The sequence below is a fragment of the Coregonus clupeaformis genome, chromosome 7 (assembly GCF_020615455.1).
Source record: "Coregonus clupeaformis isolate EN_2021a chromosome 7, ASM2061545v1, whole genome shotgun sequence".
In the NCBI taxonomy this organism is placed as follows: Eukaryota; Metazoa; Chordata; class Actinopteri; order Salmoniformes; family Salmonidae; genus Coregonus; species Coregonus clupeaformis.
This window is the reverse complement of record NC_059198.1, coordinates 33,409,885-33,424,520: the sequence shown is the minus strand read 5'-3', so window position 1 is coordinate 33,424,520 and position 14,636 is coordinate 33,409,885. Positions and strand designations below refer to the sequence as shown.

General features: G+C 46.3%; 1 protein-coding gene across 1 annotated transcript; it reads left to right on the top strand.

Moving 5' to 3' along the window:
- Positions 1 to 3,057: 3,057 nt before the first annotated feature.
- LOC121570258 (aldehyde dehydrogenase family 16 member A1-like) lies at positions 3,058 to 11,795 on the top strand (the record flags this gene model as incomplete). The annotated part of the gene is given in 17 exon segments (XM_041881731.1): positions 3,058 to 3,205; positions 3,208 to 3,255; positions 3,409 to 3,486; positions 3,663 to 3,817; positions 4,151 to 4,183; positions 4,589 to 4,747; positions 5,080 to 5,238; positions 6,432 to 6,588; positions 6,700 to 6,775; positions 8,803 to 8,908; positions 9,090 to 9,220; positions 9,323 to 9,490; positions 10,589 to 10,754; positions 10,756 to 10,799; positions 10,992 to 11,172; positions 11,308 to 11,433; positions 11,570 to 11,795. Coding segments are annotated over 17 exon segments (2,106 nt in total), but the record flags the coding sequence as incomplete, so codon positions are not given.
- Positions 11,796 to 14,636: the final 2,841 nt, after the last annotated feature.

Below are 14,636 nucleotides of genomic sequence, written 5' to 3'. Positions count from 1 at the left end.
TTCCCCAGGAGGAAGAGCAGCTCCGTCTTGCCAGGGTTCAGCTTGAGGTGGTGATCCGTCATCCATACTGATATGTCTGCCAGACATGCAGAGATGCGATTCGCCACCTGGTTATCAGAAGGGGGAAAGGAGAAGATTAGTTGTGTATCGTCAGCGTAGCAATGATAGGAGAGGCCATGTGAGGATATGACAGAGCCAAGTGACTTGGTGTATAGGGAGAAAAGGAGAGGGCCTAGAACTGAGCCCTGGGGGACACCAGTGGTGAGAGCACGTGGTGCGGAGACAGCTTCTCGCCACGCCACTTGGTAGGAGCGACCGGTCAGGTAGGACGCAATCCAGGAGTGAGCCGTGCCGGAGATGCCCAGCTCGGAGAGGGTGGAGAGGAGGATCTGATGGTTCACAGTATCAAAGGCAGCAGACAGGTCTAGAAGGACAAGAGCAGAGGAGAGAGAGTTAGCTTTAGCAGTGCGGAGAGCCTCCGTGACACAGAGAAGAGCAGTCTCAGTTGAATGACCAGTCCTGAAACCTGACTGGTTTGGATCAAGAAGGTCATTCTGAGAGAGATAGCAAGAGAGTTGGCTAAAGACGGCACGCTCAATAGTTTTGGAAAGAAAAGAAAGAAGGGATACTGGTCTGTAGTTGTTGACATCAGTGGGATCGAGTGTTGGTTTCTTGAGAAGGGGAGCAACTCTCGCTCTCTTGAAGACGGAAGGGACATGGCCAGCGGTCAAGGATGAGTTGATCAGCGAGGTGAGGTAGGGGAGAAGGTCACCGGAGATGGTCTGGAGAAGAGAGGAGGGGATGGGGTCAAGCGGGCAGGTTGTTGGGCGGCCTGCAGTCACAAGTCGCAGGATTTTATCTGGAGAGAGAGGGGAGAAAGAAGTCAAAGCATAGGGTAGGGCAGTGTGAGTAGGACCAGCAGTGTCATTAGACTTAACAAACGAGGATCGGATGTCGTCAACCTTCTTTTCAAAGTGGTTGACGAAGTCATCCACAGAGAGAGAGGAGGGGGGGGGGGGGGATTCAGGAGGGAGGAAAATGTGGCAAAGAGCTTCCTAGGGTTAGAGGCAGATGCTTGGAATTTAGAGTGGTAGAAAGTGGCCTTAGCAGCAGAAACAGATTAAGAAAATGTAGAGAGGAGGGAGTGAAAAGATGCCAGGTCGGTAGGGAGTTTAGTTTTCTTCCATTTCCGCTCCGCTGCCCGGAGCTCTGTTCTGTGAGCTCGCAATGAGTCATCAAGCCACGGAGCTGGAGGGGAGGACCGAGCCGGCCGGGAGGATAGGGACACAGAGAGTCAAAGGATGCAGAAAGGGAGGAGAGGAGGGTTGAGGAGGCAGAATCAGGAGATTGGAGGGAGAAGGATTGAGCAGAGGGAAGAGATGATAGGATGGAAGAGGAGAGAGTAGTGGGAGAGAGAGAGCGAAGGTTGCGGCGGCGCATTACCATCTGTGTAGGGGCAGAGTGAGTAGTGTGGGAGGAGAGCGAGAGAGAAAAGGAAACAAAGTAGTGGTCGGAGACATGGAGGGGAGTTGCAGTGAGATTAGTAGAAGAGCAGCATCTAGTAAAGATGAGGTCAAGCGTATTGCCTGCCTTGTGAGTAGGGGGACGGTGAGAGGGTGAGGTCAAAAGAGGAGAGAAGTGGAAAGAAGGAGGCAGAGAGAAATGAGTCAAATGTGGACATAGGGAGGTTGAAATCCCCCAAAACTGTGAGGGGTGAGCCATCCTCAGGAAAGGAACTTATCAAGGCGTCAAGCTCATTGATGAACTCTCCAAGGGAACCTGGAGGGCGATAGATGACAAGGATATTAAGCTTAAATGGGCTAGTGACTGTGACAGCATGGAATTCAAATGAGGAGATAGACAGATGGGTTAGGGGAAAAATTGAGAATGTCCACTTGGGAGAGATGAGGATTCCTGTGCCACCACCCCTCTGACCAGATGCTCTCGGGGTATGCGAGAACACATGGTCAGACGAGGAGAGAGCAGTAGGAGTAGCAGTGTTTTCAGTGGTAATCCATGTTTCCGTCAGCGCCAGGAAGTCGAGGGACTGGAGATTAGCATAGGCTGGGATGAAGTCAGCTTTGTTGGCAGCAGAACGGCAGTTCCAGAGGCTGCCTGAGACCTGGAACTCCAGGTGTGGGGTGCGTGCAGGGACCACCAGGTTAGAGAGGCAGCAGCCACGCGGTGTGGGGCGTTTGTGTAGCCTGTGCAGAGAGGAGAGAACAGGGATAGGCAGAGGCATAGTTGACAGGCTGTAGCAAATGGCTACAATAATGCAGAGGAGATCGGAATGAAATGAACTAAACATCTGGGACAGTAGAGAGCAGGGCCTCCCTCACCAAAAACTTCTACTTCTAACAACTATAATTGTTTCACTGAACCACCCGAACAAAAACTCTACCAACTTCCACCTTTAGAAATCAGAATTGTTGTGAACCACAGCGGTTCAATGTTTAAAGGAATAGACTCAACCCACTTTATTCAGCTAGCTAACTAAGACAGTTAGCTAGCTGAAAAATTAGTGCTAGTACTAATCAGTGAACCCTGTCTAGGGTTCACTGATACACACTACAACCCTTCCTCTGTCTAGGGTTCACTGATACACACTACAACCCTTCACCTCTGTCTAGGGTTCACTGATACACACTACACACCTTTACCTCTGTCTAGGGTTCACTGATACACACTACAACCCTTCAACTCTGTCTAGGATTCACTGATACAACACCACTTCACCTCTGTCTAGGGTTCACTGAGGCCCACCAATACAAAAACGAGATTCCTGTGTTCTATACTTGAAAATATATATAGAAAATATAAAAAAGTTGATAAAAACAATGCACATTAAAAACACTTTAAACAAATAATTACGTATAATTTTGCAGGAGTAAACTACCAAAGCTGCCACTAGGCTCCATGGCAACCATAAACACAAACACTACACTACAGACCACAATTTAATATTTAATATTTATGCCGGGCAAATTCAAGTTAGCATTTGAGAAATGTTCTGTATTATCTGTATAACGTCTGTTGTCTCTTCGTGTATGTGTGCTCGCGTGTGTGCATCCATCGGTCCGCATTTGTGTGTGTGTCAGGTTGGTGAGTGGCCTCCAGAGATGCGGTCAGTGTCTGTCAGAGCTGTGCGACCTGGCCCAGTCTCCCAGTTCCCCTTCAGCACTGGTCAGACTGCTGCAGTACTACTCTACTGGGCTCAGCTCAGAGACTCCCTCATTCCTGACTGGACACCACGTGGTAAGGCCATTCGTACGCGCGTGTGTGTGCACGTGTTTGTACGTGAATCTTTATCTGTGTGTGCATGTGCGTGGTGGAGATCTATCCTTAGTATTGTACAACTGTGATTGTGAAGTGTGTGTATTGAATGTACTCTGTGTTTGTGTCTTTCAGGTGTGGTGGCAGTGGTTGTCTCTGATGACTGTTCTCTCTACTTTCTCATGCTGAAAGTCTTACCTGCACTGGCCATGGGTATGACACAAACACATACACACACACAGGTAAAGATCCAGGCTATCTAATCAACATGACCAAAGGTTAATTTCCGAGAAAGTCATGAAAACAAACAGTTTCAAAATGGACCCTGTCACATTCTACCCTGACAAAGATACCCTACCGTTTGTGACCTTAACGTTTCTGTTTCCCAGGCAACGCAGTGGTGGCGATCCCTGGCGTGGGGACAGCTCCTCCTGCTCTCTTATTGGCTCAGCTGTTTGTGGAGGCGGGACTTCCTGCGGGGGTGCTAAATGTGGTGACGGGCAACGTTTTGTCACTGGGTTCTAAAGTGGCTCAAAACCCCCAAATTTAAAAAAAAACATTTTTAGTCATTTAGCAGACGCTCTTATCCAGAGCGACTTACAGTTAGTGAGTGCATACATTATTATTTTTTCATACTGGCCCCCCATGGGAATCGAACCCACAACCCTGGCGTTGCAAACGCCATGCTCTACCAATTGAGCTACATCCCTGCCGGCCATTCCCTCCCCTACTAGACGCTGGGCCAATTGTGCGCCGCCCCATGGGTCTCCCGTTCGCGGCCGGCTACGACAGAGCCTGGATTCAAACCAGGATCTCTAGTGGCACAGCTAGCACTGCGATGCAGTGCCTTAGACCACTGCGCCACTCGGGAGACCACATCAGCTATGTCACTTACAGTGGCAACAAAAAGGTGCGCACACACACACACACACACACACACACACACTCTCAAACCAATGTTTTAGTCAATAGGGCGTATACTTCCTTTTGATGTATTTTTCCTGTATGCATCTTCTTGCACCACTAACACTTGTCTCTTCTTACTAGCACTAATTTTGCTGATAGCTTCTTCATTGAGGAATGTATTTACTTGCTATGACTGTGATATGCGGTTGTTTTATCTACCTTTAGTTGAATGCACTGACTGGATAAGAGCATCTGCTGAATGACCAGAATTCTATGTAAATGTTATGGGACTAATTAGCTGTGTGAAGTGAACATTTTCTATTGGTGCAGCAGTGAATTGACAGTTGTCCCACGACAATCGTGTGTGGTGTGCTTTGGATTGTGAACTTCCTCTTTTCTTCTTTTTCAGGATGGAGAGATGCTGTGCAGGGCCACAGCAGGCATGGGTGTTCCCGTCTCGCTCTCCCTCTCCCTCGGAGCCACCTGTCCCTTCATCATCTTTGAGTCTGCCGATATCGACAGCGCTGTGGATGGAGTGATAGAGACCGCCTTTAAGAAGAACAGAGAGGTGAAACAGATGGCTTTCTTCTTTCTTTTCTCACTCGTTATTTGAAGCCAAATCAGAGAATGAATCAAGAGATTCCAGTGAAATAATAATATGCAATCCGAAGCATGGCCACAGTGTTGTACAGTATGACAGATCTGGACCTCTCCCTCGCTCTAGAAACTAGCACAGAAATATACACATTTAAAGCCCTCTCTCACTGACTCAATAGGCCTATATGACTGATCTGAACAGTAGACTAATCTAATGAAATAACCTGCCCTCTCTCTCTTTCTCCCCCCTCCCCGATCTCTACATCTTTATCTCGCACCCTCTTTCTCTCCCTTCTCCCTCAGTGCCAGTGGATGCTGTGTGTCCAGGAGTCAGTGTGGGACAGTGTTGTAGCCCGTCTGAAGGTTAGGATGGCAGGGATGAAGAGTGTTCCTCTCCTGGCCGAGGGGGACCGAAGGCTGGTGGACGCTGCAGTACAGGAGGCCCAACAGCAGGGAGTTACGGTCAGTCACTACATTTACATTACCCTTTCGGTTACTGGCCCAACACTCTTAACCACTAGGCTACCACATACACTGAGTGTACAAAATATTAGGAACACCTTCCTAATATTGAGTTGCACCCCCTTTTGCCCTTAGAACAGACTCAATTCGTTGGGGCATGGACTCTACAAGGTATCGAAAGCGTTCCACCGGAATTCTGGCCCATGTTGACTCCAATGCTTCCCACAGTTGTGTCAAGTTGGCTGGATATCCTTTGGGTGGTGGACCATTATTGATACACACGGGAAATTGTTGAGCATGAAAAACCCAGCAGTGTTGCAGTTCTTGACACACTCAAACCGGTGCGCCTGGCACCTAATACCATACCCAGTTCAAAGGCACTTAATATTTTGTTTTTCCCATTCACCCTCTGAATGGCACACATACACAATCCATGTATCAAGGCTTAAAAATCCTTCTTTAACCTGTCGCCTTCCCTTCATCTACACTGATTGAAGTGGATTTAACAGATGACATCAATAAGGGGTCATAGCTTTCACCTGGATTCTCCTGGTCAGTCTGTGTCATGGAAAGCGCAAGTGTTCCTAATGATTTGCACACTCGGTGTACACACTAACCTGTGAAAGTAACTGCTCCTTCCCCTTTACTTCCAGGTCATGTCCCCTAATTTTTTTATGGGCTTGACGATTATATCATGAAATGTGTGAAAACGCAGTCATTTAAGATATACAATTATATTAGTGTTTGTGGAAGAACTTACTTCTCCAGATGCCTTTTGTGAAATATTTCACTTGAAGACCATTCAAAAAGCCTACAAAAGTTCAAAGACTACAAGGCTACTTCCTGGTAAATTACGTGTCACTTTCATAGCGTATAGCCCTTAGTACAGGTGGGGGGCATCAGTCATTCAATACCATATAGGCCATAGGAGGGCAACATTTTGTACAAGCCCTGCAGTGAGCAAAATAATCATAACATTTCAAAAAGTCCTGAAGGCAGTAAATTCAATGCAAGTTCCAAATACTGCAACTCGAAATTCCATCTTGGACTATATGGACTATTTCCTCTTGCTTTTTGTCATTTGCATTTTCTTTGTTTATACCATCATTTTGTTAGATATGGTGTTGAGCAGAATGAAAAAAAAGTCCCTTTTTAATAAATGTTAACATAATTATGTGTTTTGCTTGTATCAGCTGATCCAGCCGTGTTCCCCGCCCTCCTCCGGTGCTACCAATCCCCCCACGGTGCTGTGTGGAGTTGCCCCCTCCTGCCCCTGTGTGGTGACCCCATCCCCCGGCCCTCTGCTACCCCTCCTCTCCTTCAGGAGCCACGAGGAGGGCGTCACTCTGGGTAAGGAGGACCATACCATTTCTATGACCACACCACACTCAAACATCAACCACTAATGAAACAGTTATCTATCCAACTCTATCCATCTGTCTATCTGTATTGTCTTGACAGGGAACCACATCCCTCATGGCCAGGCTGCCTCTCTCTGGACTGAAGACCTAACTCTGGCCCTGGAGGCTGCCAAGAGGTACAGGACTTACACACACATACACTTACACACACACAAACACACCCACACTTACTTACACACACACACACTATCTTGGTCTCCCAATATAAATCTCAAGTCATCACGGCTGAAAACATTTTGTGTGGTGTATCCTCTCTGCATTAGATTTATAATTCATGTCACCCAGAACCCACCTGATGGACTATGAATAATGGAATATGAGATATACAGTGAGGGGAAAAAAAGTATTTGATCCCCTGCTGATTTTGTACGTTTGCCCACTGACAAAGAAATGATCAGTCTATAATTTTAATGGTAGGTTTATTTGAACAGTGAGAGACAGAATAACAACAAAGAAATCCAGGAAAATGCATGTCAAAAATGTTATAAATTGATTAGCATTTTAATGATGGTAATAAGTATTTGACCCCCTCTCAATCAGAAAGATTTCTGGCTCCCAGGTGTCTTTTATACAGGTAACGAGCTGAGATTAGGAGCACACTCTTAAAGGGAGTGCTCCTAATCTCAGTTTGTTACCTGTATAAAAGACACCTGTCCACAGAAGCAATCAATCAATCAGATTCCAAACTCTCCACCATGGCCAAGACCAAAGAGCTCTCCAAGGATGTCAGGGACAAGATTGTAGACCTACACAAGGCTGGAATGGGCTACAAGACCATCGCCAAGCAGCTTGGTGAGAAGGTGACAACAGTTGGTGAGATTATTCGCAAATGGAAGAAACACAAAAGAACTGTCAATCTCCTTCGGCCTGGGGCTCCATGCAAGATCTCACCTTGTGGAGTTACAATGATCATGAGAACAGTGAGGAATCAGCCCAGAACTACACGGGAGGATCTTGTCAATGATCTCAAGGCAGCTGGGACCATAGTCACCAAGAAAACAATTGGTAACACACTACGCCGTGAAGGACTGAAATCCTGCAGTGCCCGCTAGGTCCCCCTGCTCAAGAAAGCACATATACAGGGCCGTCTGAAGTTTGCCAATGAACATCTGAATGATTCAGAGGAGAACTGGGTGAAAGTGTTGTGGTCAGATGAGACCAAAATCGAGCTCTTTGGCATCAACTCAACTCACCGTGTTTGGAGGAGGAGGAATGCTGCCTATGACCCCAAGAACACCATCCCCACTGTCAAACATGGAGGTGGAAACATTATGCTTTGGGGGTGTTTTTCTGCTAAGGGGACAGGACAACTTCACCGCATCAAAGGGACGCATCTAGTGGTCCTCTGTAGCTCAGCTGGTAGAGCACGGTGCTTGTAACGCCAAGGTAGTGGGTTCGATCCCCGGGACCACCCATACACAAAAATGTATGCACGCATGACTGTAAATCGCTTTGGATAAAAGCGTCTGCTAAATGGCATATTATTTATTATTATTATTACGATGGACGGGGCCATGTACCGTCAAATCTTGGTTGAGAACCTCCTTCCCTCAGCCAGGGCATTCAAAATGGGTCGTAGATGGTTATTCCAGCATGACAATGACCCAAAACACACGGCCAAGGCAACAAAGGAGTGTCTCAAGAAGAAGCACATTAAGGTCCTGGAGTGGCCTAGCCAGTCTCCAGACCTTAATCCCATAGAAAATCTGTGGAGGGAGCTGAAGGTTCGAGTTGCCAAACGTCAGCCTCGAAACCTTAATGACTTGGAGAAGATCTGCAAAGAGGAGTGGGACAAAATCCCTCCTGAGATGTGTGCAAACCTGGTGGCCAACTACAAGAAACGTCTGACCTCTGTGATTGCCAACAAGGGTTTTGCCGCCAAGTACTAAGTCATGTTTTGCAGAGGGGTCAAATACTTATTTCCCTCATTAAAATGCAAATCAATTTATAACATTTGTGTTTTTCTGGATTTTTTTGTTGTTATTCTTTCTCTCACTGTTCAAATAAACCTACCATTAAAATTATAGACCGATCATGTCTTTGTCAGTGGGCAAACGTACAAAATCAGCAGGGGATCAAATATTTTTTCCCTCACTGTAACACATACACACCTTATTAACACTTCCTCGACCTCTCTCCCCAGCCTGTCTGTAGGTTCAGTGTGGGTAAACTCCCATTCTGTGATGGACCCTTCCCTGCCTCTCTCTGGCCACAAGGAGAGTGGCAACTGCATCGACGGAGGGAAGGAGGTATAGACAACAGCCATTTTCTGTCCCTGTCCAGGGGGAATTTTGTTGATAATGCTTGTAATTATCCAATCTTTTCCGATCTTCACACATACCTTCTAGGGTGTCGGGCTATAGGTTGTTTGTAGACAGAGTGCCTTATGTCTGAGTGTCTCCTAAATGACTCTTTCCTCCTCTTTTCCAGGGTCTGTTCCAGTTCCTCCGCCCTTCCTCCTCTCCTCCTCTACCCCGCTCCTCTCCAGCCTCTGTTGATTACTCCAAGTTTGGAACGGCGGCATCAGCGGCCATCATTCCAGAGGGATCGAAGTCATCCAGGTGTGTGTGTGTCTTCCTTGAATTCTTTTAAAGATGCTTTTGTACTTATTCAGTCACCTGTAATGTTCTTCATTATCTCCTCTCTTTCTATCTCTCCCTCAGTACCCCTCGTTCCTACCTGCAGTATGTGGGGGGGAAGCAGTGTAAATCCGAGTCTGGCAGCAGTGTGTGTGTCCTGGCACCAGGGGGAGCTGTGCTGGCCTACTGTCCTGATGGGGGGAGGAAAGATGTTCGCAGCGCCGTGGAGGCGGCCATTAAAGTCCAACCTGGGTGAGCTCTGCTCTGCTTTAGGCTGGATTTTTATCCACCAAACGTCACCGACACTGTCATCAAGGCCATATGGTACTGGGGCAGTACGGAGGTGTGTTTGACCCCTGTATACTCACATATTGGGGACACACACCAACAAATGGCACTTAATTGGATTCCAGTAGAGTATTAAGTTAGCTGTGTTTTAATGTTAATCTAGCTTGGTCTCTGCCCCCTGCACCTCACTGATTCAGAGGGGTTGGGTTAAATGCAGAAGACACATTACAGTTGAATGCATTCAGTTGTGCAACTAGATATCTCCCTTTCCTTTTACCTCTGGCAAGCACCAACATCTCTGTGCAGACCCCTCTGTACAGTGTGTGGTAAAGGCGGTTACGGAGTACGTTTAGTGGAGCATTAATCTTACTCTTGGTTCTATACAATATGGACCATCACGTATAAATGCCTTCCTTCTCTCCTTCGAAATGACTGGCAAGAAAGGAGTTCGAAAAGAAAATGCATATGGGTCTGGGTCTCTGTGTGTGATTTACACAGAGTATACCAAACATTAGGAACAGCTTCCTACTATTGAGTTGTATCCCCTTTTGCCCTCAGAACAGCCTCAATTTGTCGGGGCATGGACTCTACAAGGTGTCGAAAGCGTTCCACAGGGATGCTGGCCCATGTAACTCCAATGCTTCCCACAGTTGTGTCAAGTTGGCTGAATGTCCTTTGGGTGGTGGACCATTCTTGATACACATGAGAAACTGTTGAGTGTGAAAAACCCAGCAGTGTTGAGGTTCTTGACACAAACCGGTGTACCTGGCACCTACTACCATACCCCGCTCAAAGGCACTTAAATATTTGTCTTGCCCATTCACCCTCTGAATGGCACACATACTGTACACAATAAATGTCTCAATTGTCTCAAGGCTTAAAAATCCTTCTTTAACCTCTCTCCTCCCCTTCATCTACACTGATTGAAGTGGATTTAACAAGTGACATCAATAAGGGATCATAGCTTTCACCTTGATTCACCTGGTCAGTCTGTCATGGAAAGAGCAGGTGTTCTTAATGTTTTGTATACTCAGTGCATATTTTCTCTCTCTCTCCTGACAGTTGGATGAAGAAGAGCCCTGTGGCCCGAGCTCAGTCCCTCTTCTCTCTGGCTGAGACCTTGGCGCTGAAGAGGCGGGACATGGCCGTGTCACTCCACTCCCAGACAGGCCTCTCATTGGAGGAGGCTGACATGGAGGTGGAGCTCAGCATCGCCCAGCTCTGTGATTTGGGCTGCCCGCTGTGATAAGGAAAGGGGCGGAGTTCCGGTGAGAATTTGTATATGATGTATTATGTCCTATAGTAGTAACTTTTGTATAATACTATTGGCTGTTTATGTTCAACACTTACTCACTCACCCGCAATGCTCTGGCTAGCACACAGGGCACCAACAAAGCCTCTCCACTTCAGGCGGTCACACTGTAGATAATGTGTCTCTTCTCTAATCTTCTGTTCTCTAACCTGTTCCACAGTCCGGTTCGGCTCTGTCCATCCCTGAGGCTCTAGGAGTGGTGGGTGTGGTTCTCCCTGACTCCTCCCCCCTCCTCTCTATGGTCTCCCTGCTGGCAGCTTCTGTTGCCATGGGCAATGCTGTTGTCATGGTGCCCAGTTCAAAGTACCCCCTGCCTGCTCTAGAGTTTATCCAAGTGAGTTCTGTCCTGCCCCCTGACATTTTGATTCAACTGTGTGTTTGTGTGCACACGCTTGTTTGTGTATGCTGTTGCGTGTGTGTGTGTTTGCATGTATTTTCCCCTAAACACATCTCTTCCCTGTCTCTCTAGGTTCTCCAATCCTCAGATCTTCCAGGAGGCGTGGTCAGCATTATAACTGTTGGCAGAGATCAGCTGACCCAGGCTTTAGCCAATCACAGTGTCATCAAGGCCATATGGTACTGGGGGAGTATGGAGGTGTGTTTGACCCCTGTATACTCACACACAACAACAAATAGCACTTTTAATTGTATTCCAGTAGAGTATGTAAATGACCTGTGTTTAAGGTTAATCTATCTTTGTCTCTGTCGGTCTCTCTCACACACACACACAGGGTTGCCAGTTCCTCCAGCACACATGTGCCAGCCCTCTGAAGAGCCTGTGGCTCCACTGCCAGGAGGAGGAGGATGGAGGGAGAGACTGGACCCAGCCTCATCCCTCACTCCTGGAGGAGATGTGGAGACAGGACGTCCAGTGGAAGACTGTCTGGATCCCCACTGCTTAGAGAGAGAGGGGGGGAAGAGGGAGGGAAAGAGACAGATAGGTGAGAGAGATAGAGAGGCGGGGGGAGACAGATAGCGGGGGGACAGTAGAGTGAGAGATGAAGTATATTAAAACAAGAAAATGTATTTGAAGTGTGTGGGGGGTATGGGGGTTGTAAGGGTCATTCTTAGTCGCATTCTGGGAATGATTTTATGTAACGCACTTGACAGACGGGCGATTTGGGAATTTTCTACAAACCATATAAAACGTCCCCTTTCATGCAGAAGATCATGATGACTATGAAACCTTCAAGGATGTTCCAGTGGTTTCCTCCCATCAGAGGACTGTAGGCCGATGACTCAGTGGTAAATAACACCAGATACATGGAGAGACGTTATAACATGTTATGGAGAGATGTTATAAACGGTTATATCCTGTATGGATTACTGACCTCTACCTCTATTGCTCCTATGCCTGGTCTGATGCCATAATAGCACTGGCGGTGATGCATTCCCTACAGGATCAGTCATTTTGCCTTACTGTTATATCAATAAGGGGCTTACGTTGAGATTTTTGTATTTTATTTGTCCCCCATGAGACGTTAATACAGCTGTACCAATTTTAGATGATTAATACTGTTATGTTAAACTGTAGTAGTGTTCCAAACACAAAGGCAGACATTCCTTTTGTGGGATCTTCAATCGTGCCAGATAGGCTACTGTTTCAGCACAAGTAGTCTTCACGTTTCTGTCATATTTTTTATGTCCAATTAGACATTGAAATATATATGATAAAAACATTATAAATGATAATGTAGTTCTGACGTTCAAAAGCCATAATAAAAAGATAATCACCTCAGGAAATAAATCTCTATTTTTTTAAGGAGTAGGCTATCTTAGTTCATGAGGGCTGGTCATGAGATTGCTTTTTGAGGAAGTGATTGTATGACTGGCAGGCACATAACTTGCAGGAGGTCATGAAGACGTGTGTGCGTTTTACCCCCTCAATTATATACCATGATGAATTTGAGTGTTTATAAATTCGTTCCCCACTGTAAAGCGCCAGGCAGCTACTGGCTTTCTGTGGCTTTACACCACACAGTGCTACTCAATTCCTTTCTTTAGGCGTGTAAAAACTGTTGGTCGCTAAATCTGGCAAGACCTTGGACCATGTAAAAACAGCTAGCTGGAGTTTGTCTGAGCCCTCATCCGCTATGTATTTAATGCTGAGGCTACATACAGGCACCCTAGTCTGATGGCATTGTCTCACATTTCGTTATTGTGCTGATAGTTCATCCTTTACTGTTATTATTGTATAATACAAGGGCAGTGCCTTTCTCACATTGTGGTCATTTCCAGGCCTAGTGCTTTATCATAGCCTTATAGCATGCAGTGCATTCGGAAGGTATTCAAACCCCTTGACTTTTTCCACATTGTTACGTTATAGCCTTATTCTAAAATGGTTTAAATTAATGTTTTTCCTAATCAATCTACACACAATATCCCATAATGACAAAGCGAAAACAGGTTTTTAGATTTTCTTCGCAAATGTATAAATAACTGAAATACCTTAAGTAGTGGCGCAGTGGTCTAAGGCACTGCATCGCAGTGCTATCTGTGCCACTAGAGATCCTGGTTCGAATCCAGGCTCTGTCGTAGCCGGCCGCGACCGGGAGACCCATGGGCGGCGCACAATAATATATAACGCAACACCCTGCTACAACTCAACTCTCCGTGGTGTGAAAGAAGTATGGGACTGTAGGTGTGAGTAAGGATGACAAAAGGCAGAGAATACCGTTTACAGGGAATTTATTCCTTCACACGGTAAGTTTGGGGAAAAGCGGCTGGACGGAACCAAAGCAAAGAAAGTAAATACCAATGCCCCCTCTCCTACCTTACCTGCCTACCCACTACTTACTTAACTAGCACCACCTGGTTCATTAACCAAAATACAAGGGATGGTCCGCCCAGGTCTTTCCTAGTGTGCATAGAAAGTCAACTTCTACGGGTAATGTATGCCCGCGGGCCTCTTGCCTAAGCACTCCCTAGGTGCCTTCCCCTTCCCCCCTTGGGAACAAATGAAACAAAAATAGCAAACTGGTTCACAACAAAACCTGAGAAAAAAACTAACTCAGGACATTAAAGAAACTCTGAGCCACAAACTAACACAAAACATTACAATTGGTTCTCAGAGCAACACAGTACATACCAAACTCTTAGCATACAACCAACATGCTGTAACTCTCAGCAATTCTGGTTCCCCTTTTCTGAGCAACTGGGGCTTATATAGCTTCAGGAGGAGTTGGTAAATTGGAGACAGCTGCGTCCTGACGAGGGCGCGGTGTCAGCTCTCCAATCATCAATGTTTTTGAACTCAATCAGCTGCTTGTTGGGGAATTTCAGGAACCCATTTCCTGAAATACAGTGGGGGAAAAAAGTATTTAGTCAGCCACCAATTGTGCAAATCCTCCCACTTAAAAAGATGAGAGAGTAATTTTCATCATAGGTACACGTCAACTATGACAGACAAAATGAGAAGAAAAAAAATCCAGACAATCACATTGTAGGATTTTTAATGAATTTATTTGCAAATTATGGTGGAAAATAAGTATTTGGTCAATAACTAAAGTTTCTCAATACTTTGTTATATACCCTTTGTTGGCAATGACACAGGTCAAACGTTTTCTGTAAGTCTTCACAAGGTTTTCAAACACTGTTGCTGGTATTTTGGCCCATTCCTCCATGCAGATCTCCTCTAGAGCAGTGATGTTTTGGGGCTGTCGCTGGGCAACACGGACTTTCAACTCCCTCCAAAGATTTTCTATGGGGTTGAGATCTGGAGACTGGCTAGGCCACTCCAGGACCTTGAAATGCTTCTTACGAAGCCACTCCTTCGTTGCCCGGGCGGTGTGTTTGGGA